At 43.0% G+C, this 26,564-nt stretch overlaps 1 protein-coding gene across 1 annotated transcript; it reads left to right on the top strand.

Moving 5' to 3' along the window:
• The first annotated feature begins 3,329 nt into the window (after nt 1-3,329).
• NTMT2 (N-terminal Xaa-Pro-Lys N-methyltransferase 2) lies at nt 3,330-24,698 on the top strand. Its single transcript, XM_058808935.1, has 4 exons — nt 3,330-3,542; nt 12,489-12,664; nt 20,322-20,571; nt 23,910-24,698. The coding sequence occupies exons 1-4, from the start codon at nt 3,389-3,391 to the stop codon at nt 24,182-24,184; spliced, it is 855 nt and encodes a 284-aa protein (XP_058664918.1). The 5' UTR covers nt 3,330-3,388; the 3' UTR covers nt 24,185-24,698.
• The last annotated feature ends 1,866 nt before the right edge of the window (nt 24,699-26,564 follow it).

Raw genomic sequence — 26,564 nt, 5'->3', positions numbered from 1 at the left:
GAGTGCTGTGTGGAAATTGCATACCAGGTGTTTTGTAAGCAGAACATAATCATTTAAAGGAAACACTGACCCTTTGTGATCTATTTGATATGTGGAGCTTGTGCACATGTTTTTATTTCTTTTTCTGTGCAGCTGATGTGTTTCAGAAGTACATGTACAGCTCCAATCTGCAGGGACAGATGGTTACCTACTAATAAAAAAGCAAGTCCAACTCCTCCTTAAATATCCTGAAATATCCTCCTCCTAAATATCTAACAAGCAGATCCACCTTGGATCTTACAGCAACTCATCATAAACCATCTGATACATGATTTTAATTGGGCTGCTTAGGCAGAGCTGAGCTGCAGGTGTTTTAACAAGGAGCTTCTCTAGCTGATCCCTCATTTTAATTTCTGCTAAACCTCTTGTCACAGGACTGCCTGATCTCATGGGAAGGGAGAGGAAGGCACACAGAGGAAATGTTGGCTTACCCACATAAATACAAGCACATTCCTATTCTAGACCAAGAGCTGTTCAAGCCAATGACTGGCAGGCATTGTGGACTGTTAGTTTAGTTTAGTTTACTCCACTTTATCCAGAGCTCTGGATTCTCCCTACCACCAAGAAAAAAGCTGGTTCGCTGGCTTCAACTTCAGAAGGAGTCAAGTGGCCATTTGGGAAAGGAAACTAAGGTTGAGGTGTGGGTTTGCTCATATTTCAGCAGTCACAGATAGTGTGGGTGTCATCGTGCCCACACTCAAACCCCACGCTCCTTGGGAATGCAGATGTGGGATCTGTAACAGTGCTTCACAGCTTCTGGGTGGACTGATTCTGCTCCTGTTCAGCATATCAGTGTAGGAGACAGCATGAACCACTTGTGAGTTGTTCTTAGCAGAAAATATTAATGTGCTGTTGTTTACAAATAGGAAATGAAGCATCCACTTAGTGAAAAACCAAACAAAAAACCAAAACAAACAAACAAAACCCAAAAGCAAAACTGAACCAAAACAAAAAACCCAACAACCAAAAAACCCCCAAAAAACCCAACAAACCCAACCCTGCTGTTTATGTGCTCTTTATCACAGAGTTCTGGGCACAAATCTGTTTGATCTAAGCTTTGACAGCGGTAGGAAGTGCTTTAAAAGGCTCAGTGCTCTTGAGATTCACTTGGTTATCTGCACTAAGATCTGAGGAGAAATGGTGTGTCCACAGCAACTCACAGATGACAGAGCTGCAACAGGGATTTGATCACATGCAGGTAAAATAATAAGAAAATAAAAGTAGTGTTTATGCAGCCTTCTGGAGATCTTCACTCTTTTTGTGTAGGGCAGGACTATTGTGAGTCAAACCCATCATTAATTTGTCTAAAAGAGTTATAACCAACATTCACCCTTAAAAACTAACCCTGTTTTTTTTCAGAACTGTTATTTCTGACATGTTTGTATTGGGTGAGAACTGCACCATGGAAAGACAAGTGTGGGTGCCATTGTGCCCAGCAATTCTCATGGGGTTTATGGTGTCTGCTAAGAGAAAACCTCACTTTGCTGAGTGAATCCAGGATTACATTCGGCTGTTGTGGCACTCTCTGGTGTGGATTCTTTGCTTCTTTTTGCCAGGGTTGGGATTAAATGTGTGAGATGGTATTTCTTGTTGGGACTCAGGTGTCTATGTGACAGTCTCACCAACCCTGAGCTTTACAGCACTTCACTCTAACAAACTAAAAATGGAGCCCCATCTCTCTCTCTACCAGACTTTTTAAGGATAAACTGTTCAATTAATAAATGACACCTGAATTATTTTCACTTTTAACCCAATAAGCAACCACCCATGGCCTGCAATGGGGACTTTTTTATCCAATTACAGAAAACCACCCAAACCCAGGGAGAAGAAGGTGAAGAAGGACCAACCTCCACCCTAAAACCTCCATCTTGCTTTATAGATATTACTGTATTCTAAACCCTTAAACTATAAGTTTTCCACCCTGTGATATTGCACACTTCTAGTCAAACTGCCACATATCCGCTGTGAGCTGGACTAGGGAACTGCTTAAAAGAAACTCGAGTCTATTTTTGCAAATAAGATTTCTTTTGCTTGGTGAAGGCTGGGTCACCTTTGTGCTGTTCTTAAAAACTTGGTCAGATATTTGTCAGGAGGTTGCAGTGCTGCTGGGGATGTAGGGGAGCCCATTTGTATTGGGAACATCCAATTTCCTGATTGTTGACGTCAGCCAGAGTCTGTGTACAAATCACAAATGGGAGGGGAACTGCTGTGGAATGTGCCTTGAGCTGTTTGATTTTCCAGCATCAGTCTCATTACATGGTTATGACAATGGGAAGATGCCACCAGATCACATCTCAGGCAGCAGACCAAGAACTCAATGTTATAACTTACTTTAAAAGTTTTTTGACCAATCACACAAAGCAAAAGCACATTGACAGTAGTTCCATCCAACCACTATAATAAGCACAGGTACCTTTGGTTAAACAATGCTTGCTTATTTCAAATACAATACCTGCTTGTAAGCCTTAAAACACAATGCACAGAGCTCTATTATTAATCTTCAAACTTCCTAATATCTCTCTAGATAAACTTTTCTGTAGCTTAGGGAGTTATTCTAGCCGAGCGTTAATACACAGACCATGGTTCTATTTGTCCTTGCTTTTCTACAGTTTAAATAATTTTTCTGCTGACCAATCTCATGGCTACTGCTTAGCTCTAATCACAGTTCTGTTGCCTTTGGGCCTTGCCTTTTGCAGCTTTCCCAAAACCCTCTGATTTTTTAGATTCCCACAACTGTGTTTCTGCAGTGCAGAGTACTGATACTGCAGACCCCTGGAGCAAACAGAGCTTGAAAAGGATTCCACCTTTGCTTGCTGGGATCACCGTTTATTAAGACTCACAGTTTGTGTAGAGGTAAATCTATGTTCTGTCTTCTGGCCTTCCTCTTGAATGCCCTGCACTGAAGAACCAATAGTGAAGAAGAGACACAGAAATAAAATCACCCTGCAAGATGCAAGAGGGAGATTCCATAATATCTGAGTTCTTTTGGAGTGAAAGCTGAATAGATTAATAAAAGAACAATTGAATTAAAGCCACTCTTTTTTGGAGCGGATACACTTTAACATTGGCTGAGCAATTTCCTGGTGGATTTTTTTTTTTTTTTTTCACTTCCAGCACCTGCTTGCTTCAGAGGGCAACACTCCAGGGATAAGTGTGAGCCAGTGCCAAGAGCCAGCATTTCTCACCCCCCTCTCACCCGCCTCCGCCCCCTGGCACACACCCCGATATAGAATGACAGCACACTGCCACAATTTAAATGACTCTGCCTCTGCCCCCGTGGAAAGGACAGCTCCTCCAGAGAACACCAGCCACAACAGCAGCCCATTCTCCCAGAAAAAAAACCTTCATCATGGCCTATAAAGCAGCACATTTGGCCTTTAAGTCTCGCTGGCACAAGACAGACGAGGAGCTCTGTCGGCACAGCATGTCCTTTGTGCTGCACAAGGCGATCCAGAATGACTTCTTCAAGTGCTACCTCTACCTGCTGGAAAAGCTCCCCCTGGGTGAGTAGCTGTGGGCAGGAGTGTCCGTGTGTGCTCTGGAAAGATGGATTGTGTCAGAAGGTGGAGGACAAACACCTTACTGGCACTGAGGAGGAGGAGGAGGAGTAGTTTTGAGAAACCCAGCTCAAAAAGACAGCAGCGCTCGCTAAAGAGTTTGGAACTGGGTCTCCCAACTCCCTCCAATCCAGCAGTCTGTTGTTTCACCTAAATACTCCACAGAATTTTAGAGGAGGGAGAGGGAAAGGCTTGCAAGAGTGAGGGAGAAGTTTGGTTTCTGGCTGACCCTTCCTATTTTTGCCATCATTTGAGTAAAACGTGCTTTGACCTGTTTGGAGCTTGGAAGGACAAATGCAAAACTAGCAGAGCTGGCAGGTGGTTCTTTCTTGTGCCATCTTGAAAGATGGTGATTTAAATTTTTTTTTTCAAGAGTCTTTGTTACACAGATCTCTGCAGCAGATTGTCTTACCTGTTTGCCCTCTGGGAGGAAAATGCTTCCAAAAATTTGTTTATAGACAAATTTTAATGACAGCCTCTGGTACAGAATGCCAAGAGGGTTTGGTGGGCTTTTTGCCTTTTTTTTTTTTTTTAAGATGTAGAAAATGAACATTCATTTCTTATGCAAATTTGACTCTGAATAAGAAACAAAATTTCCCTGTGAGAATAAAGCTAAAAAGTAGATTTGACTCAAGTCTGTATTATGTCAGCATGTTCTGTTTTAAGCAGAATTGTTCAGCCTACACTCAATGCCAGACCTGTAGGAATTTTAAGATGGGATGGATGAGCCTGTGCAATCTGTTTAAGTGAATTCTTGGGGGTTCCTTTCTAATTGAATGATCCATTTAGGCAAAAGGAATATCTTACCTATTTGTGTGAACTGTACTGATGCCAATGATTACTCTGCTCAAGAGGGTAGAATTCATTAATCCTGTAAAGAGAAAAAACATTTCCATGTTATCTTAGTATTTTTAATGTGCAATTTAGTATTATTATAATAAATAATATACTATATTTATTAATAAATATACTTATATAATATATTTATTATTGTAGTATTTTAATGCAGCAATATCTGCAGCTATTTAAAATGAAACATGGAAGATAAATACTCCTATCCCTAGTGGTAGGTAGCTGTGAACAATGGAAAAGGAGGAAAGATGGAAAGGAAGGAAAATCAATTACAGGTTGATGGAATCTCATGAAGTTGAGGAAAATGTTGTTCTTTCATTTGTTTTGAAAATAAACACAACTTATTAGGAACTGAGCAGGATTTTGTACAGTGTTAGCTGTTAGTGTAAGTACCACTGCCTCATTTTAAGGTTAGAAGGTATCACTGTGAGCATCTAACTTAGAATTGAGTGTAAAAATTCTGGCATCGTGCTTGTAACTTGTCTGTGTCACAGAACACAGAATTTATTTATGAACACAGAAATACCTTGGTTTAAGTGTTTCAAATGGCTGAGAACCCATCAGGCACTACTCAGCTGTTTCCAGGCCTAATTGCTTCCCTCATAAAACTATACTTATTTCTTGTCTGAACTTTATTGAATTTCCATTCCTGGCCAACAAGCTTTGGAAAATGTTCCTATCAGACCAAAGGTCCTCTCTGCCAGGCTTTTCATGACCTGGCTCATTAAAACTTAACAAATGATTTTACAAGCTTATTGCCAGTCTATCCAAGTTACTTTGACTCCATGGAAGATGCTCTGTGAGCCCAGCCTTCAGGTGAATTTGCACCATGTGTCTGACTCCCTGGTTATTGCCCTGAAGTAAAAGTGGGCATGAGGACAGGTGTGTGGAAACCCAGGGCACCACAGGGAATATTTCTCTGTCTGCTCTGGGGTGCCCTGACCCCCAGGGCAGCATTGACTTTGACCCTCATTCATGGGAAAGTTTCCTAGATTTCAGGACAGACTGGAATCCACAAAAGTGTGAAACAGATTATAGAGAGCAGTGTAGGTGAATCACTTGGTGAGAAATTTAGGGTTTGGGGTTTTTAGTATGTTGTGGATGGAAGCAGATGGAGGGCACAGGGTGTTGTCCTGGGTTTCTTCTTCATGGGTTTGGGTGGCATTTTGTAATTGGGCAGAAAAGTCCCCATTGTGGGCTCTTTGGGATCAGTTATTGGGTTAAAAGGGAAAATAATCCAGGTGTCAGCTCTTAATTGGATAGTTTAGTCTTAGGAGACCTTGTACCAAGAGATTGTTGGCCATTTTGTGCCTTCTAATGAAACGCTGCCCAACTCACAGTAGTGAGACTGTTTTACTGATAAGAAATAATAAACACCTGAGTCTGAACATGAAATACTATCTCAAATGCCTTCAATCCAGACCCAGAGAAACCCACAACTGGGACCCCCACACAGGTGGAGTGGTTCATGTGCTGTGAGTACACATCCAGGGAAATTCACATCCTGCTGTGATGGCAGGGTCTGGATAGAGGGACAGTCAGGCAAGTAAAAAATGTTCAGGTGATTGGCTCAGACAGTTGGGATCAAATCTTGGAATTGAATGGAAAACTCAATGGAATCCTATGAGGGTGTGTCCTGGGACCTTTCCTGTTTAGAACCATGGAATGGTTTGGGCTGGAAGAGACCTTGAAGTTCATCTGGTTTCAACCCCCCTGCCATCCTCATCAGTAACCTGGAGGAGGTGAAGGACTGTTTTATCCTCACATCCAGAGATTGCAGCCAACTGCCAGGACCTGCCCACAAACTCTAAGTCAGGACTGCCATCCAGAGGCACCTAAACAGGCTGGAGGAAAGAGACAGCAGCAACCTAGTGCCATTGAAACCCACTGAAATTCCAACCCAATGGCCACGTCATGTACCTGGATAGGAAAAGCCCTGGGCAGCAACACCATGGACTGGCCAGGGAGTTCATCCTGGTGGGGTTTTGGTAGGCAGCAGCTCAATGTCCTGGCAGCCAACAGAATCCAGGATGAATTAACAGAAGCATGGCTAGAGGGGTGAAGGAATGATCACCTTTTCTGTAGCAAAAGAGCCTTGAGCTGCCAGAGCAGGAAATGGCATGGAATGAGTTGGAAGACTCTCATGGTGAGGAAACTGGAGAAGACAGACAAAGGGAATGGGGCACGTTCAGCCAGAAGAGAGACCAAATATCACCCTGCTAGTACCTACAGGAAGGTCATAAATAAGATGGAGCTGAGATCTGCACAGTTGTGTGCAGCATGAAGACAGGGGCTGGTGGCCATGAATCAAAAGTAGTCCAAACTGGCTAGAAGGAAAAAAATATTTTTATGTGGGGACAGTCAGGCATTGGAACAGGTTGCTCAGGGAAGTTGTACAATTCTCCATCACTGGAGGCTCTCTAAACCTTGCTGAGCCTCATCTGGCATCATGTCTGTCCCTGCTTTGAGCAGCAGTTTGGACCAAAGACTTCCTTAAGTCTCTTTCAACTTGGACTGTCCTGTGATCCAGTGCTCTCTGTGATGGAGAGGGCAGAATGTGGCAGGTCTGAACATCTCTGCATCATGACAGTTTCCAGCTCAGTTCAAAGTGGACCTGAGCAGAAATGAGCTGAGCTTCTCAGGCTTCGAGACTGGAGGCAGAATCTCTGTGTAAAGGACTAGAGCAACACTGTGACCTAGCAGGGAAGTTAAGCATGTGCTTATCCCAATTTATGAGTAACAACACTGAAACCAAGCCTCACACTGAATCCTGCAGTGCTGCCCAGGGTCAGCACGGTCCAAACCTTCCTCCAAACCCTGCTAGCTCCATTCTCCCCCCACTCCATTGCTGGGCTCAGTGGTGGAGCTCTTCTGGGCATGTTTACTTAGGAGCTGAGCATATCTGGTATCACAGCCTCTTAAGAGAAACATGTCACTTTTACAGACCTGGCTAACATTTATAAATAAAAGACATGAGTAACTTCAGGCCCTGATCCAACAATGTACTTAAAAGTGTGTGTGAGCCCTTAAGCCCAGTGGACTTTATTGGAGCTACTCAGATGCTGGAAATGATGCACATGTTTGCACGAGCTGTGGGACTGGGTGCCAGTGGGCTGAGATCTGCAGGGGAAAACTGAGAAGATCAACCCCTGGAGACAAATATTCCTGCATGTGAGGCACGTGGCTAAAAGTAAAATCTGCTTTGGGGGTGGCAGGATGTTCATCCTCCATAAAGCAGAATTTACATGGTACTCAGACCACAGCAGAGAGGTAGATTCTTCCATGCACACAGATAACTCTTTTTCAACTGATGCACAAAGCAGATGTTGCATTTAAAAGGGAGCACTCAGCCAAACTGGAATTAGTTCAGTATCTTGCAGAAAGCAATTGGAGCCACAAAATAATGTTCACAAATAAAAACTTTAAAAAAAAAATTACTTGCAACATTTACTTCTGCCAGGGAAATTTAGTTGAAGTCAGGAACTGTAAGTCAGCATGCTGCAGGTTGGGATTGCACTGGGTCTTATGTGTTAAGTGGTCCATTTCTTAAGAGATTTAGACCAAATGCACCAGAAAACAACATTTTTAACTGATCCATAGGAAAATATGAGAGGTAATGTTTTGAACTTTGCAGGGCAAAAGGCTCAGGTGGGTGGTGTCTGTCTAGTCCACATTGGCTGGCATTCAGCTGTAGATCACCACTCTGCCTCCAGACTGTGTTTGCAGTGACTGAAAATTATTGATGTCTCATGACTGGAGTGACCTTTAGGGAGCCACTTGGTGCCCTCAGCCTGCCTGAGCAGTGGGTTTGCTTCAACCATCTTCCCTTGGGAACTTGCCAGCAGATTCAGCTGAGGGACAAGTGTGCCATGAAAACATTTCTTCTTTACTGGAAACACATTTCTGACTTTAAATCTTACAAGTTACCTGCCTTAACAGTGAGAACCTCATATGTTAGCCAGCTGCCTGCCCTGTGATGTCTGAGGAAGTTGCAGCTTGTGTTGTTCTATCCTGCTCATGCCCTACTTTATGGAATTTGTTGAAGGCAGCCCGTGTACCCATAGCAGGCCTCACAAGTATTTAATTTCCTGATGCATGAGGCAGTCCTACATGGAAAGGGAGATGCCTCTGGCTAGGCAGGCCCTGTGATGAGGGAGAGGCATGGCTGCAGCCCTGACAGCCACCAAGGACATGTGGCACTTCTCTTTTGGGGCAGATTCTTGCAAGCTGGCAAACCTCCACCAAGGACATGTGGCACTTCTCTTTTGGGGCAGATTCCTGCAAGCTGGCAAACCTCCTCCTCCTCCCTGTGGTACTGCTGGAGCCTGCATGCCAGGCACAGCTGCAAGGCAGATCAGAGGTGAGGTTGATTGGCTGTGTCTGGAAAACTGGGCTGTGCATTGGGAGAGTTGGCAGCGCTGCAAATTCCTGAGAGGGAGGAGCAGCACTGAAGGAGTGAGAGGTGCAAATCACCTCTGTGGATCTCACACTGTACAAGTGAGGCTGTGGGTCCACAGGAGAAAATCTGGGGTACAGTGCCCCTCTTTGCACTGTCCTGTGTCCTTGCATGCCCTGGGGTGGGAGACATGCATAATAATAATCTTAATAATAATCTTTGCACAGTTTAATGTGTGGAGAAGCCCCTGTGGATGCTCACCCAGAGCTGGTTTCAGATACCAGCACGTAGGGCAGGGCTCTGGGGCCCCAGATGGCCCAGGAGGAGCTGCAGTCAGCTGGTGCGTGCATGCAAGTCCTGGCAGGAATTCTGCAAGCCTGATACTGGTTCTGAGTGAGAAATGTGAGAGCAGACACTCCAGATCTGATATCCTGAACACCATATCGTCCCCATGTGTTGCCGCAGGTCAGGCTCATGTTTTGAGTAGAAGGACTCTGAATATTTGTTGTTCATGCTGTCCTGGTGTGCAGACAGCCTGTAAATGTCCTTCCTTTCAATCCAGCAAAATGGGATAAATCACTGTCCCTTGACAGGTCCATGGAACAACCCCTGGAATCATCACTGGGCTCTTATGTGGAAAATCTCATCTTACATGGAAAATCTCACAAAGCCAACATATAGGGACCCAGTTCTGTTCAGCAGACAGGCTGACCTCTGAAACAGAGCAAAAGCAGACACAGAGAAGACAAGATGGTGCCACTTCTGGATAAGGACAGAGATTCCTTACTGGGAAAATCCCAGCTATGGATGGAGTCTTTTTCCCAGGCTCTGGGAGCCACCCTGGCCAAGTTGTTCTGGGGATTGGCTGCTGCCCCCTTCATATTAATTTCTTCAGCTAAATGGTTTCTTCTGAGTATGTGAATATAATCAGTGGAGTGTGTAAAACTCCCAGGTTTGACCCTTGCTGGGCTCAGTGCTTCTTGTGGTATAAATTTCTCAGGCATAACATAAATGTGTAATGGATTAAAGCTTTAATAGTATCCGTTCAGCAGTTGACTTAAGCAGGTGATGACAAGAGGGGCTGGTAATGCTGCTTTTGTTGGATGAGGGATATGCTGGGCATGCTGCTTATACGTAACCCAATAGCACTATTCTGTTCTGAGTGGTCCTTGGTGGTAATTATTCCCTATCCTACTTCCTTTGTCCCCCCTTCATTTGCCTCCAAAATGTCACTCTCCTGCTGAGGATGGGCAGGCACACACTTATCATTCCCTGCTGAGCTAGCTTGCCCTCAATTAAACACATTCCAGGCTTATATTCAGGGCCTCTGGCCTTGCTCTCCTCCTCCATGTGGAGGGCATAATTCCTGTTCCCTGGCCTGCACAAGCCTATTCAGCCCCTTCCACAGGAGCTGGCAGTGCTCCCATGGAAGTTTGAAGATGCAGGGACAAAGAACTGCTGCCTGGTCCTTCTGTGCAGCTGGCAGGGAGCTCTCCCTCCCTCTCCTGCCATGAGCTCAGAAGGTGTTTGCTGCTGGAGCATTTCCAGTTCCCTGGGAGCAATGGGAAGCTGCAGCAGAGCTGATCTCACACTGCAAGGTGGTGCTTGCAAAGGGTTCATCCCAGTGTGACTCTGTCCCTCCTCGTTGCTTGGTTTTCACTGTCTTTGAGTTGTGTTTTTGGTGGAGGGTCTGTCACACACACAGGAGAATGCCTGGGCAGTTGTGTGCACACACGAGACAAAGAGAGGTGATGATGTGCAAGCAAAACTCACAGCTTGCCTCAATCCAAACTTCTGAACTTTGAATCCGTGCTTTTGATAAGCTGATTCACATCCAGTACAGAAAAACCCAGGCTGTGGAAGATTCACCTCAGTTTTTAAAGAACGGGGCAAAATAGCCCTTTATCCAGCAAAACTCACAGATTTTAATAAAACAGCTTCAAAATATTGATTGCTGTATATTACCAGCAATGTAGCCAAGCCATGGAAGGAAACCTCCAAGCCTCTGGCACACAGGAACCTTTCAGTATATCACCCACTGATTACCTTGCTCCTTGACCTGTGCCAGATGAAAATTTAGGACTGTCTCTTCTAAACTGTGTCCCCCCTGTGTACTCATTTAGGTCTGAGACTACCATCTGCTCCTTGGTTCAGCTTACTTGCACTGCCACAGACCATAGAGTATCACTAAAAATAAACCAGAGCAAGTGCCTCATTCATCCCCTCTCCTCCTGGGGCACTCCCTGAGCAGCTGTCAATAGCTGGAAGGCATTTCTGGAAATCTGCACAGCAGTTAGGTCAGTGAGAGCAGAAATGATGACCCTGCACAGTAGTAAATGCTGCCCACAGCTTTTCCAGGAAAAATCAGACCGCTTGATGTCTTTGGCATGTGTCTTCACTTCAAACCTGAAGTGATTTTTCACTGACATGAAAACACAGTGTGATGATTGAAATGACTTCTGAACCTGGAAAGCACCAAATTTTCATGAGGAGGGCTGGATCTCTGCAAGGCCTTGTAGGATTCAATCCCACACCTTTCCTTCCACTGTTGCTTTAGAAATGGATTTGGTGTTTTGAAGGCTCAACTTAAGTTTACAGGTCTTCATCTGTGGGAAATGGATTTGAGAAAATTCTCAAACCCTGGCAGAAGGCTCACATAGTGTGCATCTCTATGTAAACCTTGAGATAAGAAATGCTGACTTAGAAATGCCAGGGAATAGGACAAAACATTGCTGAGAGAGAAATGGAACTTGAAACAAGTTTCAAAGGATGGTTTTGTAAATAAGACTGGATACTTTGGAGAAATAGAACTATGAAAGATGCATTGTAGTGGGACCCACAAGGGGTAATTTTAGATGATTGGCTCTAAGGCATTTACAGCATGGTGTGGCAAAAGCTGATAGGCCAAGAAACACTTCTAGTGTATTGTAATTAAGAAATAATTGGCTCCTCATTGTGATAGCATGAATTATAACATCTGTATTGTCTCACCCTTCTCATGAGATTGAAAATGGAATAAAAGTTTTTAAAACGCCTCTCAGTTGCCCCATCTCTGGGTCAGAAAAGGGTAAAATCCAACATTCATCATTATGCCTCTGGAGTGTCGCTGTGGCGCTCCATAAAGAGGGATGCAGGACACATTTTACAGTGCAAAAAGAAAGGCTCCAACCCAGTTTATTTTATTAAACCCTTTTATAGGGTTTTTTAATAACATCCTCTGTCTATCCCCAGTTGGTCACAAGTTGTTGCCCTGTATTGATTGGTCACTCAAACTCCTGGTGTGTTCATGCAGGAAGGGTTGTTTGTGAGAGATAACTTTCATTTCTATATCTAGCATAAAACCAATTTATACACGTGGCTAGTGTTTATCACAGTCCTAGAGTTCTTTCTCAGGGAAAGCAGGTAGATTTCCATAGTCTTAGAGCTCCTTCTGAGGAAAAACAAGTTGTTTTTCACTGCTGCAGAGGTCTGTTCCCACAAAGAGCTGTCAGCTCCCTCATGGCTCCTGCAGGCTCGGGTCAGGATTCGGTCTGTAGGCCTTGGGCCTGCTGCTCCACAACCACATGGGGCAATCAGCTCAGGCAGAAATACCTGTCACTAACAATAAAATGGAGGTTTATAATGGTGATTTTCACTGCTTGCAGTGAAGCTTTACGCCCTGACAAGCCAAGTGATCAACGGGGAGATGCAGTTCTACGCCAGGGCCAAGCACTTCTACCGTGAGGTGCCCGCCACGGAGGAGGGAATGATGGGCGACTACATCGAGCTCTCCAACACCGACGTGGAATCCTCCCGGGAATTCCTCAGGAAGTTTGTTGGGGTGAGTCATTTCATCTCATCTTCTGCAAGGAGCAGTGGTGGATTGTGTTTAGGTTGCCCCCAGATGGAGGAAGGAATGATGAATCTGACTCCATGTTCTCAGAAGGCTAATTTATTATTTTATGATACTATATTATATTTAAGAATGCTATACTGAACTATACTAAAGTATAATGAAAACTTGTGACTCTTTCCAGAGTCTTGACACAGCTTGGCCTCAATTGGCCAATGAGTGAAAACACTCACATCAAAAACCAATGGAACAATCACCTGTGGTAAACAATCTCCAAACACATTCTACATGAGCACAACACAGGAGAAGCAAATGAGATAAGAATTGTTTTCCTTTTCTCTGAGGCTTCCCAGGAGGAAAATTCTGGGTGAAGGGATTTTTCAGAAAATATGAAGTGACAGTGGTGATGTGTCAAAAATGACCTGCACGGTGCCCAGGTACACCTGATTTAAATGACATTGTGTGTCACGTTTGATTTGCAGTCACCACTGTCCTTGGGTCTAGTCATGTGTTCTACCAGGTCATTTTTCAGCATGAATACATGTGGCATTCACATTCTCTGAAAAAATCCCTTCACTCAGGATTTTTCTCTTGGGAAGCTGAGAAGCCTCAGAGAAAAGGAAAACAATTTTTATCTCATTTGTTTTTCTTCTGTTTTGCTCATGTGGAATGTGTTTGGAGATTGTTTACCAACAGGTGATTGTTTCATTGGATTCTGCTGTGAGTTTTTTTCACTCACTGGCCTATTAGGGTCAAGCTGTGTCAGGAGTCTGGAAAGAGTCACAAGATTTTATTATTATTATCTTTTTAGCATTTAGTATCTTTTCTGTATTCTTTAGCATAGTGTAGTATTTTTTAATATAATATAGTATCATAAAATAATAAATTAGCCTTCTGAGAACATGGAGTCAGATTCATCATTCCTGCCTTTGTCAGGGTACTCCTAGCAAATACAATAAATACACATTTTGCCTGGTCCTACATAATTTTTACCTGTTTTACATCCTTTTCTAATGCTCCCAAGCTGCAATGAGGAGTTCTTTTACCTGGGTTTGAGTGAGGGATTAATTCTGAGTGTAGAACCAGGACCTTTCGTGATAAAATCCTTGCTGGCTTCAGTGGCAGATTTGTCTGTGCAAATTCTTGCAGTCCAGTTGGGAAACTAGCTGAGACTAAATGCCCAGTTTCTGGTTTGCCTATTTATAGATATTTCTGAGAATGCTGCAACAAAACCCACCTTCTCCTACACATTATATAGAGGAGGCTACACATTAGGCAAAATATTTTTCCTTAAACATTCCAGTGTCACTGAACACCTTTTCAGGCACATTGCTAAAGGACTGGAAAGTCTTGAAAGGTCTGCTTTGGCCTGGGTTGCAAGGAGATGCCAAGTGGGATTTTAAGAGCAGTATCACTTTGCTCCTTAGGTTTCTGAAAATCCTGTTGAGTCCTAAAACTGTCTTTAGAAATCTGAAAACCTTTAGAAGTGTGGCCTGATGGTTTTCTGACTGCCCTTCCCTTTTCCCAGGGAAGGAGCCCACTAAATCAGCACAACAATATGAGAGGTTAAGGAATCCACAAACAAACTTGTGATGTTCTCCTGCTGACAAAATGACTAGTTCTATATAATGCTGCCATAGATCTTTAATTTTCTGCTCAAATCTACAAATTTGGGATAGGCAGATGACCTTTTCTTAGCCTTAATGATCCAATGTGGGAAGAAAGCTCAATAGGTTAATTAGATGTTGTATATGGAAAAAAAAAAGGGCACAGTTTAAATGGATTGGGGTGGAAAATGAGTGAAATTAGTGTGGATTGACAGCAGATAAAAATCATGAAGAGCTGTGAAGGGCAAGTGATGGCAAAATTTGCTGTATCTGATAGAGGAAGACTTTTGGGGCTCTGAGCCAGCAAAACACAAGTGAATAGCTGCATTTTTCTGCATCAACAATCATTTGTATTAATGCTGAGGCAAAAAAGGCTTCTCAGAGCCTCCTTGTGTCACACTGTCAACAAACACAAAATGAGAAAATACAGAGGAGGTTCAGTGAGGAGCTGAAGCTGATGGTAACATTTCTGCATGACTGTGGTATTTTTGGGGTCCCCTGTGGCAGGAAGGAAATGGTGAATGTGCCTCCATGTTCTTAGAAGGCTAATTTATTATTATATTATATTATATTATATTATATTATATTATATTATATTATATTATATATTTATGCTATACTAAGACTATACTAAAGAATAGAGACAGGATACAGACAGAAGATTTAACAAGATACTAATGAAAAATCTGTGACTCCTTCCAGAGTCTGACACAGCCTGATTGTGTTTGGTCATTAAGTAGAAACAATTCACATGTTGGATAAACAATCTCCAACCACATTCCAAAGCAGCAAAACACGGCAGAAGCAAATGAGATAATTATTGTTTTCCTTTTTCTCTGAGGCTTTTCAGCTTCCCAGGAAAAAATCCTGGCGAAGGTATTTTTCAGAAAATATGACAGTGACACATGACATTTTTGAAAACAGCATTTTCAGAAGGAAAATGAAACATAGTCAAGGCACATTCCTTAAATTTTATTTAAGTCTTGTTTTAAGGACATTTGTGGAATTCAAGAGGTGCAGAAGTGTGTGCTCAGGGGAAGATTTCTCCCTTCCTAGACATCCCACAGATGCAGCTTCCTGCAGCAGGTTTGTGTCACCTCTCCGAGACCCGAAAAGGAAAGAAGTACAGTCTGTGACAGAGCTTCACATGCCAAAGGGGAATCATACCCAATGCATCAGCTGTGATGACAGATACAAAATACTCCAGAGCAAAATTCCCACTCCTATAATTAGCCAGGGATAGAAAGGATACTCTGAATGGCCAAGATCAAAGAAGAAAAAAAATAAAAAAGGAACAGAAAGGAGTCTGCACCTTTTGCTTATTCTGATTCAGTTTGTTAAAGCCTGTTGAGATGTAGCCAATTGATTATGTTACTTATTTTTCTTTCTTACTACTGAAATTTGAGTCCTGCTCAACCAGATACAGATATTTAGTGGCTTTCTGTAGCAGTGACAATAACACTAATGACCTGTCTTACTGATTTTATGGCTCTATGAATATTTTTTTTAACCCATAAGGTGATCAAGAAAGGAAAAACCAATATGCTTCACACTAAAAAGGTGAAGCAAACTTCTCTTTTAAGAGAAGTTTAACAAAATTGGGAAATGGGAAAATTTGTTTTGGATGAACTGAACAATATTTTTATTGTTTCACCCTCTGAAAAAATTTCCCCTTTGTTTTCAAGAGCGCAAGTCAGTTCCAAAATAAAAAATGCTCTTTAGAAATGAAAGTTGACAAGTTTGGTTTCTTTTTTCCTGGAAAGTTATGAAGAAAAGAAAAAAAGTACGTTGACATTTTCAACATTCTTTCCCATGGTTTTTTTGGCTAAAAACTATTCTCTTAATTTGAAATACCAGTTTCACAGAGAGTTTTATTCATTTAAAACTCTGCATTCTGGCAAAACCGGTGCTCCCTGAACAAACACTTGCCCAGTTCCACTCAAATTACCCATCCTGAGTTAGTTTGGCTGGCGTGGAAATGCCACACAGTGACATTTCCCTTCCATGACTGATGTTGCATTCCTTCAGGTATGGCATTTCTTAGCACGATCCTTAGCACCACTGTAAGCTGAGCTACAGATTTCTTTGGAGAAAAGAATTCATCTTGCCTTGGGCACATGGAAGGAATTACAGGAAGGGGCTGAGGGCTTCACTGATATTTTATTCACTGATATTTCAGCTCCGCGGGCGAGTCGAGCGAAGGGTTGAAAGTGCCACTGTGCTGGAGTTAAGAGGTTTTATGTGTGTGTGGGCAGAACTCAAACCAAGAGCAACATGGCCTGAGCCAGCAGGGCTTTGCAGACAAGCTCCAGGCTGTCTCAGGTACGGGGTTATCAGCACAGCTACAGCCCTGCATATTTATGGCAGCCTCCACGTCCACACAGCCACCATGTTCCCAAGTGCCTGATCCGGAGGCAGGGAGTAAAAAAAGGAAATAAAGAAAACAAAGGAAGCATTAATTCGGCGTCGGTTGTGAGCTGTAGGTGTGTAAAATATTACAGATGGAGATTATATTGACTTTATGGCTCCCTCTCTGCCCTCAACGCTTTCTGCCTCTCTTGCCCCCAACTCACCTGCGTGATTGGTGACTTGCTGAGTGAAAACTTCTTGAAAAGTGATTTTTCTCCAGTTTGATCAGGGTGATAGAAGAGATGTTGAAAGCATGCTCTTCTTTGTTTATTTAGAAGGAAAACCATTGGGATTTTTATCTTTTCCTTGAACTCTGATTCCTTTTTTTGTCATACATAGCTTCACTGCCTTTCTGCTCTTTCAAAGCCTGAAGTAGCACTGGGAACATATCCCACAGCTCTTTTATTCCAAAGGAAATTTATGAGTGCCCAATTTAGCTTCTGAGAACAATTTTGGGGTGTATATATGTCCTAAAGGACAGTGATTCTGAGTAATGGGAAGCAAGTAGTCAGAGGAGCAGTCAGTCTCAAATTTTGAAGCCTGTTCTGGCTTACAGTTTTCACTTATACCATTTTTTTGAATAAGGAGTCTGATTTTCAACTCAATTAGACTTTTGGGAAAATGTTTGCCTTCCAAAGAAAATGTTAATACTCTGTCAAAGCCCTAAGCACTTCCAAACTGAAAATATATTAGCTGAACATGGAATTATGTCAACATTTTCATTACAAATGGAGCCGTGGTGTTTCACAGGGCTTCTCAACTGACTGCTGGGAGCTCTCACTCCTTTTCAGCAAAGTGTGGGATCCAACTTCATCTCCCATGACCGTTCCCTTTCCTTCTTCTCAATGGCACACGGAGATGTGTCATCAGAGGTCCTTGCTGTGATGTGTCACGGGAGATGAATTTCCTGCTTTGAGTGATGAATTCCCTGTTTTGTGTGATGAATTCCCTGTTTTGTGTGATGAATTCCCGGTTTTGAGTCCCTACTATGACTGTGGATTCTGTGAAGCACAAATGTTGAAGGAATTACCTGGCTTTTTTTGTCTAATTCTGTTGGTGGTTTTGGTAAATCATCCCAGTTTTCTCAGCAGCTTTCTCAAAGATTTTTTGTTAATCTCATCAGCACAGACCTGTGTGTACCTGCCAGCCAACAAGATGGAAATCCACCTTTGTAAAGATCCAAGACACAGTTCCTTCTCCTTTCCTGAACTCCTTGTTACCTCTTAGTCTTTACCTTTTACCTCTCAGTAAAAGCCACATGCAGGAGCTTCCAAGATCTGAAGAAGCACCAGGAACTATAAGCCAGAACAGGCTTCAAAGCTTGAGACTGACTGCTCCTCTGACTACTTGCTTCCCATTATTCAGAATCACTGTCCTTTAGAACACATATACACCCCAAAATTGTTTTCAGAAGCTAAATTGGGCACTCATAAATTTCCTTTGGAATAAAAGAGCTGTGGGATATGTTCCCGGCGCAGCCTGTGGATGAGGAATGGCTCCCATTTTCTGGCTAACTACAAACAGGTAGTCTCCAGAGCCCAGCTGGGCTGAAGGTCTATGGACTCGTGCACACATCAGGAGATTAATCTTCCTGGGCATACAAATTGGGAGCAGCAGCCCTGGAGACTGGTGAGAGCCCTTGTGTGCTCTTTCTACAATTACTGCGTGTAATCAGATGCTGGCCTGGGCTATTCATAGTCATGTCATTGACAGTGCTGTCCTTTGACCTTAATAATCTACTGAATTACCCACTGAAGCCAGGCCAAAAAAGCGTGAGTTCCATGATTTATGCTGGGTTCATTACACAGGGGGTGTTCTCCCAATAAGCAGGAAAAGCAAGACTCTTCCTGGGCTTGTTGCCTTTGAGTGCAGTGAGGTTGCAGCAGGGACTTTGGCCCAAGGCTTTCACTTCAACACTCAGTTCCAGAGGACAGGGAAAAGGTGTTTACATTTGCTTTTAATATGTTTGCTTAACAGATAGCTTTGGCCAGGGCAGCTCCTATCCCACAGTCAGTGCATGTGTAGGCTCAGAATTTCTGTTTTACAGAACAGCAGCAGGCTCTTAAGAGCTGTTTTATAGCTAGAATGGAAGCTTTAGGGGTGAAATACAGCTTTCATTATAAAGCCTCTTTTACAGCTCTTCATTATTTTCTCATAGTCACAGCCTTTGTGCTACATATTTGCATGTCTTATCTCTGTCCAAAGATGACATTTATGAAGAAAGAAGGAACAGTTAAGCAAAACCTAGTCAATCATCCTTCTTGTCTCTATGCCTAAAAGAGAAATTCTGTATATGCTCCAGACCAAACTTCTTGAGTTGTCATAAGTTACCTTCTACTCTGTTCTACTTTGTTCAAACACAGTTTATTTTGAGAACTGCACTTTGATCCCAGGGATTCTGTGTATCTGCAGAAATGCCCATGGGCACCTCAGGAGTTCTGTGCTGCAGAAGTTACTGCTTGCATGCAGTATTTGGTGTATGCTCCCTTTTTAATTGGCCTTTCCAGGGCACAGAATGAGGCTTATCTAGCCACATAGCTCCCTGTGAGGTGTGAACATTTGAAGTTGCAAGGACTTTACATAGAGTAGTGGATCTTCTGATAGAGCCAAGGCTTGTGAAAGACTGTCTCTTCTTACACCAAGAAAAAATTTCCTATACAGCAGTAAATGCAGTGAGAAGTCCCAGCAGCAGCAGCCCAGGAGTGTGAGAGCCCAGCTCAGCTCAGACAGAGGTACCCAAATCTGTGCTGATTCTTATCAATCTCCCAACAGCCCTGCAAAGATAAGGAGAGAAGTCACCAGGCTGGCTGGACACATAGTGGGTAACAGTGTCTTGGTTGGAAAGACAGGTGTCTGCTAAGGAAGGCAGGAGCCACTCTTGAAATGGAAAATTCAATGTACCTCCCTCTAAATTATTATAATTGTGAAATTAAGGGGGGCTCTCAGGCAAATATATGGGAGCAGGAATAACAGTTCTTTAATAGGAAAATTAAAAATACAAATGCAATAGGTACATAAAAAGAGAACAAACCACTGCCAGAGTGAGAACAGGTCCTGCCCCCTGTGTGCCAGGGCGGTGTCCCAGCCCCATCCCATGGGGGCTCAGCCCTCCTGCAGTGCCAGCTGTGGTTCTGCTGCAGCAAGGATCCTGCACAAGGGGGGAGTTTTCCTCTGCAGCTCCAGGGCTGCTGGAGATGGGCCTGGGCTCCCTCTGGCAATGCAGGGCAGCAGAAAGCTGCTCCTCTGGGAATGCAGTGGGCAAAGGCTGCTGTGGTGTCCCAAAGCTCAGATTGTATCCAGGCAGCAATGCTTGGCTCCTCCCCTGGGCGGAGCATCTCCCCATGGGATGCTGGAATTGGATCAGCCATGCAGGGACACTCACTGGCCATGGACAGAAGATAATTAATAATTAATGGCCCATGGACAGAAGAGATCTCCTGGAGGGAGGATTGGTTGTGGCAGAGATAAAGAAAACTGCCCCATGAAAAGAAGAGAACTGCCCCACCTCTGACAGATGGCAAATAGAACACACACCCCAGCTAAATCTTTGAACCTAGGACACACAGTTGCTGTGATTTCGTTTCAGGTGGTATTTTTCAGATTTGCAATGATTTTCTTGTATCCCCCAGGGGGTGGGGAAAGCTGGCACCAGCCGTGCCCTGGACTGTGGCTCTGGGATAGGTCGGATCAGCAAGCACGTCCTGCTGCCGGTTTTTAAGAGTGTGGAGCTGGTGGACATGATGGAGAATTTCCTGGCTGAGGTCCCAAACTACCTTCAGGGCAAGGAGGACAGAGTAGAAATGTATTACTGCAAAAGCCTCCAGGAATTCACACCTGCCCCACGAAGATACGACGTCATCTGGATTCAGTGGGTTTCAGGTTAGTTCTGCGTGATCCTCTGGCCTGATACCTCACAGAACAGGCAGCCTCTGCTCCAAGGAGGTTCTCAGATCTTTGGGGCTACTTCCTAAAGCACCACAAGAGACTTCTGAGAGTTCCCCACGTGCACATTGGGTGCATATCAAGTTGGTTTTTTCAGGCCATGTATTGGAGAAACATGCCAGATCTTGGAGAGCAGCCTGCATGCAAAGGGGCAGCTGAGGGTGAGGTGGGATTTTCTGGTTCAGAAATGCTCTTTCTTAGCTGCTGAGAGATACAGAGGGCTGACCACACTTGTGAACAGTGGTTTCTGAAGCTGCTGACTATCCAGGCTTGGAGATATTTCAAGAAACAATCAGGAAAAAAGCCATAGTGGAATCACCAATACCTGTAAATCAGTTCAGGTCTTATTATGTGCACTGATGTTTATCAGACATAGGTTCCCTTTGCTATGTCCCATGGTAGCCTCTCCTATAAGAAACATCTGCTTCTTCTCCTGCAGCCACCCAGTGAATGCCCTGCAGCATTTAGAGTAATCACATAATGAGGGCTATGTACCTTTCAAAAGAAAAAAATTCTGTGCAGTGCAAATAAGGTTTTCTCTTAATCTGTGAACTGTCGTGTCCAGGGTGCAGTTTCAGAAGGCAGAAGGAATTTTTCAAGAGGAGGTCTGAACAAATTCCTTTACAGCAGCATAATTTTCTTTGTATTTTAGCTTTTCTTTAATAATGAGTCATTGCAGTAAATGTAGTTCCTGCCTCACCTTTTGAGCAAATCCAAGTCAAAATGAGGAGGAATGAGCTTAGACTTATCTAAGGCTGTGCTGGTCAGATATGTGGCTCCTAACTAAGGGAGCCACATATCATATCTATCTATCATATAAACTATCATATTCCTAGCACAGACACAGAGCTGAATCTTCTTTCTCCATTAATGTCAAGGAAGTATGGAGACATCTTAATCATTAATCAAACTTCTACTCCTATCTTGAATTTGGCTCAAATATGCCAGCAAATTCATTTGATGGAGCAAGGGCAGGCCTGTCTGCTAGAGCGAAACACCTCTAAGATCTCATTTTCTTAGCAAACTACAACAAAAGCCAAGTAAAGAGAAAAATAAGTTCCAAATTAGGTGTTCAAAAGCTTCAATGAATCTCACCAATGAAATCTTGATTTGTCTTATGCATGCATAAGCATGTGAACCTGAGCCCTAGCAGTCATTTTGTAAAACAAGTAAAAGTGCAAGCTTACATTCCATATAGAAATTACCATTTTCCTTCAACTTGAAAGGTATTCAGCTTTAGGTTTGGAGCTTTTTACTTTTTTATTTTTTTGGTTTTGTTAGGAGTGGTTAAAGAAACTTGACATGCTATGTCAAAATGTGGTTTTGAAATGACAGCTTCCATTTATAAAAGTTTAAGTCTTCCATCAAGAAAATGAAATAGTTTTACTAGAAAATACAGGTGATTATTTTTACCAAGTTTTTCATTCAGTTTCTCATCACCTGTCCTTGTTTATTCATGTTAGATGTTTCACATGTGAGAGTTCTCATTTTGCTTTTCTCTGAGCTCTGCACCACTGTAATCCACAGAACTGCTGATCTTTGAGAAGGAAGGATAAGAAACAAAATCTCAATAACACTGGAAAAAAAGCTCTATTTTATAATGTATACATATCTGCAAAAAATCCCATGGGGTTTGGAGTAACATGGGGAGCTTAGTTGGTGTTGTGGAATTGACACTGCATTCTTTGCTGGATTTTTGATCCAGAACTCTTTTTGATGGAGGGATACAGTGCTACACAAAGTTACAGAGATTTTTAGCAGTAAAAAACAGAGAGGACTGGGATTATCTAGTCTGACCCACTTTATATCCCAAGCTGCTCTATCCATTCCTTTACCCCCTTGCTAAGCCAGTAGTTTGTGTTCAATTAAAATGTATCTTGAAAGATTCAACCACACTTGGTTTGAGGATTCAAGAGGTGGTAAACCCCACTTCTGGTGGTAGTTTCCAATGGGTAATTGCTTGCACTGTTAAACAGTTGTCACTTATTCCCTATATCAATTTGTTTGGCTCCAGCCTCCTGCCACTGATTCTTATTATAACTTAAACCACCAGATTAAAGAAGCCTTCAGCACCCACTATTTTCTCCACTCTCCTCAGTGGCTTCTGTCCACATCTGTTGCTGCCACCACTATGGACCCCAAATATTGATTGGAGTTTGTATTTGTTGATCTCGTTGATTTGCCCAAGATTTCCTAGTTAAATCTGGCAGGACTAGAATAATAATTTTCTGCAATAAACAGGCCATGGAGACTCAGATCAAGGCACCCTTCTGGCATATCTGAATGGTTAATAGCGATCTGGTTTTGATCTGTCTTGGTTTGAATAGACAGGTGTCTGCTAATGAAGGCAGTAGCCTCCCTTGAAATGGAAAATGCAATCCCCTTCCCTCTGAATTATTGTAATTTTGAAATTAAGGGGGGCTCTCAGGCAAAGATATGGGAGTAGGAACAACAGTTCTTAATAGGAAAATTAAAAATACAAATGGAACAGTACAAAACAAGAAAACAAACCACTGCCAGAGTGAGAGCAGTCCCTGCTCCCCTGTGTATCAGGGTGGTGTCCCAGCCCCATCCCATGGGGGCTCAGCCCTCCTGCAGTGCCAGCTGTGGTTCTGCTGCAGCAGGGATCCTGCACAAGGGGGGAGTTTTCCTCTGCAGCTCCAGGGCTGCTGGAGATGGGCCTGGGCTCCCTCTGGCAATGCAGGGCAGCAGAAAGCTGCTCCTCTGGGAATGCAGTGGGCAAAGGCTGCTGTGGTGTCCCAAAGCTCAGATTGTATCCAGGCAGCAATGCTTGGCTCCTCCTCTGGGCGGAGCATCTCCCCATGGGATGCTGGAATTGGATCAGCCATGCAGGGACACTCACTGGCCCATGAACAGAAGATAATTAATAAATAATGGCCCATGGACAGAAGAGATCTCCTGGAGGGAGAATTGGTTGTGGCAGAGATAAAGAAAACTGCCCAATGAACAGCAGAGAACTGCCCCACCTCTGACAGATGGCAAATAGAGCACACACCCCAGCTAAATCTTTGAACCTAGGACACACAGTTGCCGTAATTTCTTTTCAGGCAGTGTTTTTCAGATTTGCAATGATTTTCTTGTATCCCCCAGGGGGTGGGGAAAGCTGGCACCAGCCGTGCCCTGGACTGTGGCTCTGGGATAGGTCGGATCAGCAAGCACGTCCTGCTGCCAGTTTTCAGGAGTGTGGAGCTGGTGGACAGGAACAGAACACAGCCCCCCATTTCCAACCTAAACCACCATCTTTTCACCCACAGGATATCTGACAGACAAAGACCTCCTGGAGTTCCTCATCCGCTGCCAGGGTGGCTTGAAGGACAACGGGGTGATCATTCTGAAGGACAATGTGGCCAGGGAGGGCTGCACCCTGGACTGCCTGGACAGCAGCGTGATCCGAGACCTCAACATCCTGCGCAGCCTCATCGAGATGAGCGGACTCACCATCCTCAGGGAGGAGAGGCAGGAGGGCTTCCCTGAGCAGTGTGTCCCTGTCTGGATGCTGGCCATGCAGAAGGGCCCTGGCCACTCCTGACTACCCTGGGACACGCCAGGGACTGGGATATGGATGAACTGGGAAGGAGAAAAGCACCTCCTGGGATGCTCCTACCCATGCACTGCTCCAGGGCAGCAGCTTCTAAAGGGTCAGGAGAGAGCCACAAAGCTTCTCCCAGGAACAGTCTGCTCCTAAATCCTACCTGCTCCATCATTCTGCTCCTAAATCCTACCTGCTCCACCATTCTTTCAATTTTTAAAAGCTTTCCTGACCTCCTTGTCAGACCTCTGTTCCGTTAACGAGGCAACACTATACAAAACTCATCCAATAGAAAAAATTAGGTCTGAAATTTCTGTTGTAGTTAATAATTTTGGGGTGTTGTCTGTGAGGTGTTAACAAGCCTGGTTTTTACTATGGCACTTAAGTCTTCTTGGAATTTAGGAAGGATCTGTCAGGTCACTGAAGCAGGAAATTCAAGTAAATTCTGGAAAACTTCACTGAAATTTTGGCTGTACTCTCTACCTGTACTTTAAAATATTTAAACCAAGAATATAAAAAAAGCTTTATCTTTTTATTGGCATCAGCCATGCAGTTTTGGGTTTTTTGTGGGATTTTTGGTGGGTTTTTCTTTTTGTTGTTGTTGTTTTGGGGTTTTTTGGTTATTTGGGAGTTTTTGTTGGGTTTGGGGGGGGGTTGGAGTTTTTGTTTGTTTGCTTGGGTTTTGGGTTCTTTTTTTTTTTTTTTTTTTTTTTTCATTTCTGTCAATTTGGACAATAAAACAACCTGGTTAATTTTCCATTTTTAGGAGCTACTTCCTCTTCCTGATATTCCTGCTGTAGAACAATAGTGGTGCATAAGGGATTTCACACTCCGGAGGAAAACTTGGCTGACAAATATCTGCATGTTTGCATTGAAATTTTGTGAAAAGCTTGCCCCACTTATTACATTCTGGAATATTTTTAATTTTTTTTCTGAATGTTCACAGTGGAAACCACTTGAAAGCCTCTCTTGATTATTCATACCACTGTACATTTCTTTTTTCCCACATTCAGAACAAGCCTGGCCCCATATGCAGAGCTAATGGGATTTCATGGAACGTTAATAGTAAGGCTGTAAGAAGAACTAATAGAGTATTGTATTAATTAACAACTGTGCTAAACTACAGAGAGTGTTAGTGTAGCTCCAAAGCAATGATTTACATTCAAATAGCAGCTGTGTAAGCCTGCATTTGAAAATACTGACATGCAGCCCCATCTCCTTAAGGCTCACAGAAATGGTACATAAAGCTTCTTGTCCTCTTCACAGAGGCACAGAAAGTGCTGTGGGAGGACAGAAGTTCATTTCGCAAACAAATTCAGAATTTGGAATTCTCCTTCATTCTAAAGATGGGGGGAATTTTGAAATTTGTTATGAGGGAAAGGTACACAAAGTTTTCCAAGCTGATTAATTTTTTTTATCCATACAACATGAAATGCTTCTTTTGAATTGAACTTTTAACCTAATTTGCAGTTAAAATGTTACTAAGGCTTGTTCAAAATTTTAGAAATTAATTCTGACTCTGTCAGAATTTTTTATCACATTTTACTCCCCTGAAATGCAGTCCTGGAAAAGCTTTTCAGACTTTGTAAAGAGATGCTCTATGACAAATCTCTCTGTGCTAGGGGAAAGGAGCTCTATAAAACATCCCTCACATGACAGCAGGCACAATTGGCTGTGTCAAATATTGTCAGCTGTGTTGCATTAACTAAAAAAGAAGCCTGAAGATAACAAGATAAGGGAGCCTCTCAGCTGAATTTTAGTACACATTGCTGTCCTTTGATAACAAATCTCCAATTTTGATTTTAATTGCATAACTCATCTTCTCTGGCAATATGTTTGCACATGTTGAGAATTAGCAGTTTATGGCAGAAGGCTTTCTGCCATCAACTCTTATCCAGTAACTCTTCTGTTAATGTTCCATGGCTAATTGTAGCATTAAGGAAAACTACACTGGTGATTTGGTGAATATTCTGGTGTTTCCTATAGCCTGGAAACCTATGGTTCCCACAACACAGATGCTCCTGGAATGTTTTGACTAATTCTTCCATTCTCATCAGCTGGTATTGCATGGAAACTGAGTAAGTAACATTTTTTTATCAAGAAAGAAGCATCAGTCCTATAGCAAAAAGAAGGCAATATTTACATATTTTCCTTTACAAATGGATTATATCAGCTGAGTTGGTGCAGTTCAGTCATGAGAGACATGGTTCCAATTCTAAATCCATGGATTTAGAATACAAAGTGGTTCAAGATGAAAAATTTAATATAAATTGCTAGTGTGGTTACCAGTGAAATACATTTTTCAATGTAAAAATGTCCTTCCTGTGTTTTGTGTATCTTTCCTATTAGAATTTCCAGAATGCATGTACATTAATATATA

The sequence above is a fragment of the Ammospiza caudacuta genome, chromosome 7, assembly GCF_027887145.1.
Source record: "Ammospiza caudacuta isolate bAmmCau1 chromosome 7, bAmmCau1.pri, whole genome shotgun sequence".
Lineage (NCBI taxonomy): Eukaryota > Metazoa > Chordata > Aves > Passeriformes > Passerellidae > Ammospiza > Ammospiza caudacuta.
Note: the sequence above shows the minus strand (reverse complement) of the source record. Positions and strands in the feature narration are given on the sequence as shown.

What these genes read in the sequence shown, in the direction of transcription:
- NTMT2 (XM_058808935.1), top strand. Translation starts at nt 3,389, where the DNA reads ATGGCCTATAAAGCAGCACATTTGGCCTTTAAGTCTCGCTGGCACAAG. An exon ending in TCCTCAGGAAGTTTGTTGGG is followed by an intron (nt 12,665 to 20,321) that starts GTGAGTCATTTC and finishes TGTATCCCCCAG; the next exon opens with GGGGTGGGGAAAGCTGGCAC. An exon ending in CTGGATTCAGTGGGTTTCAG is followed by an intron (nt 20,572 to 23,909) that starts GTTAGTTCTGCG and finishes TTTCACCCACAG; the next exon opens with GATATCTGACAGACAAAGAC.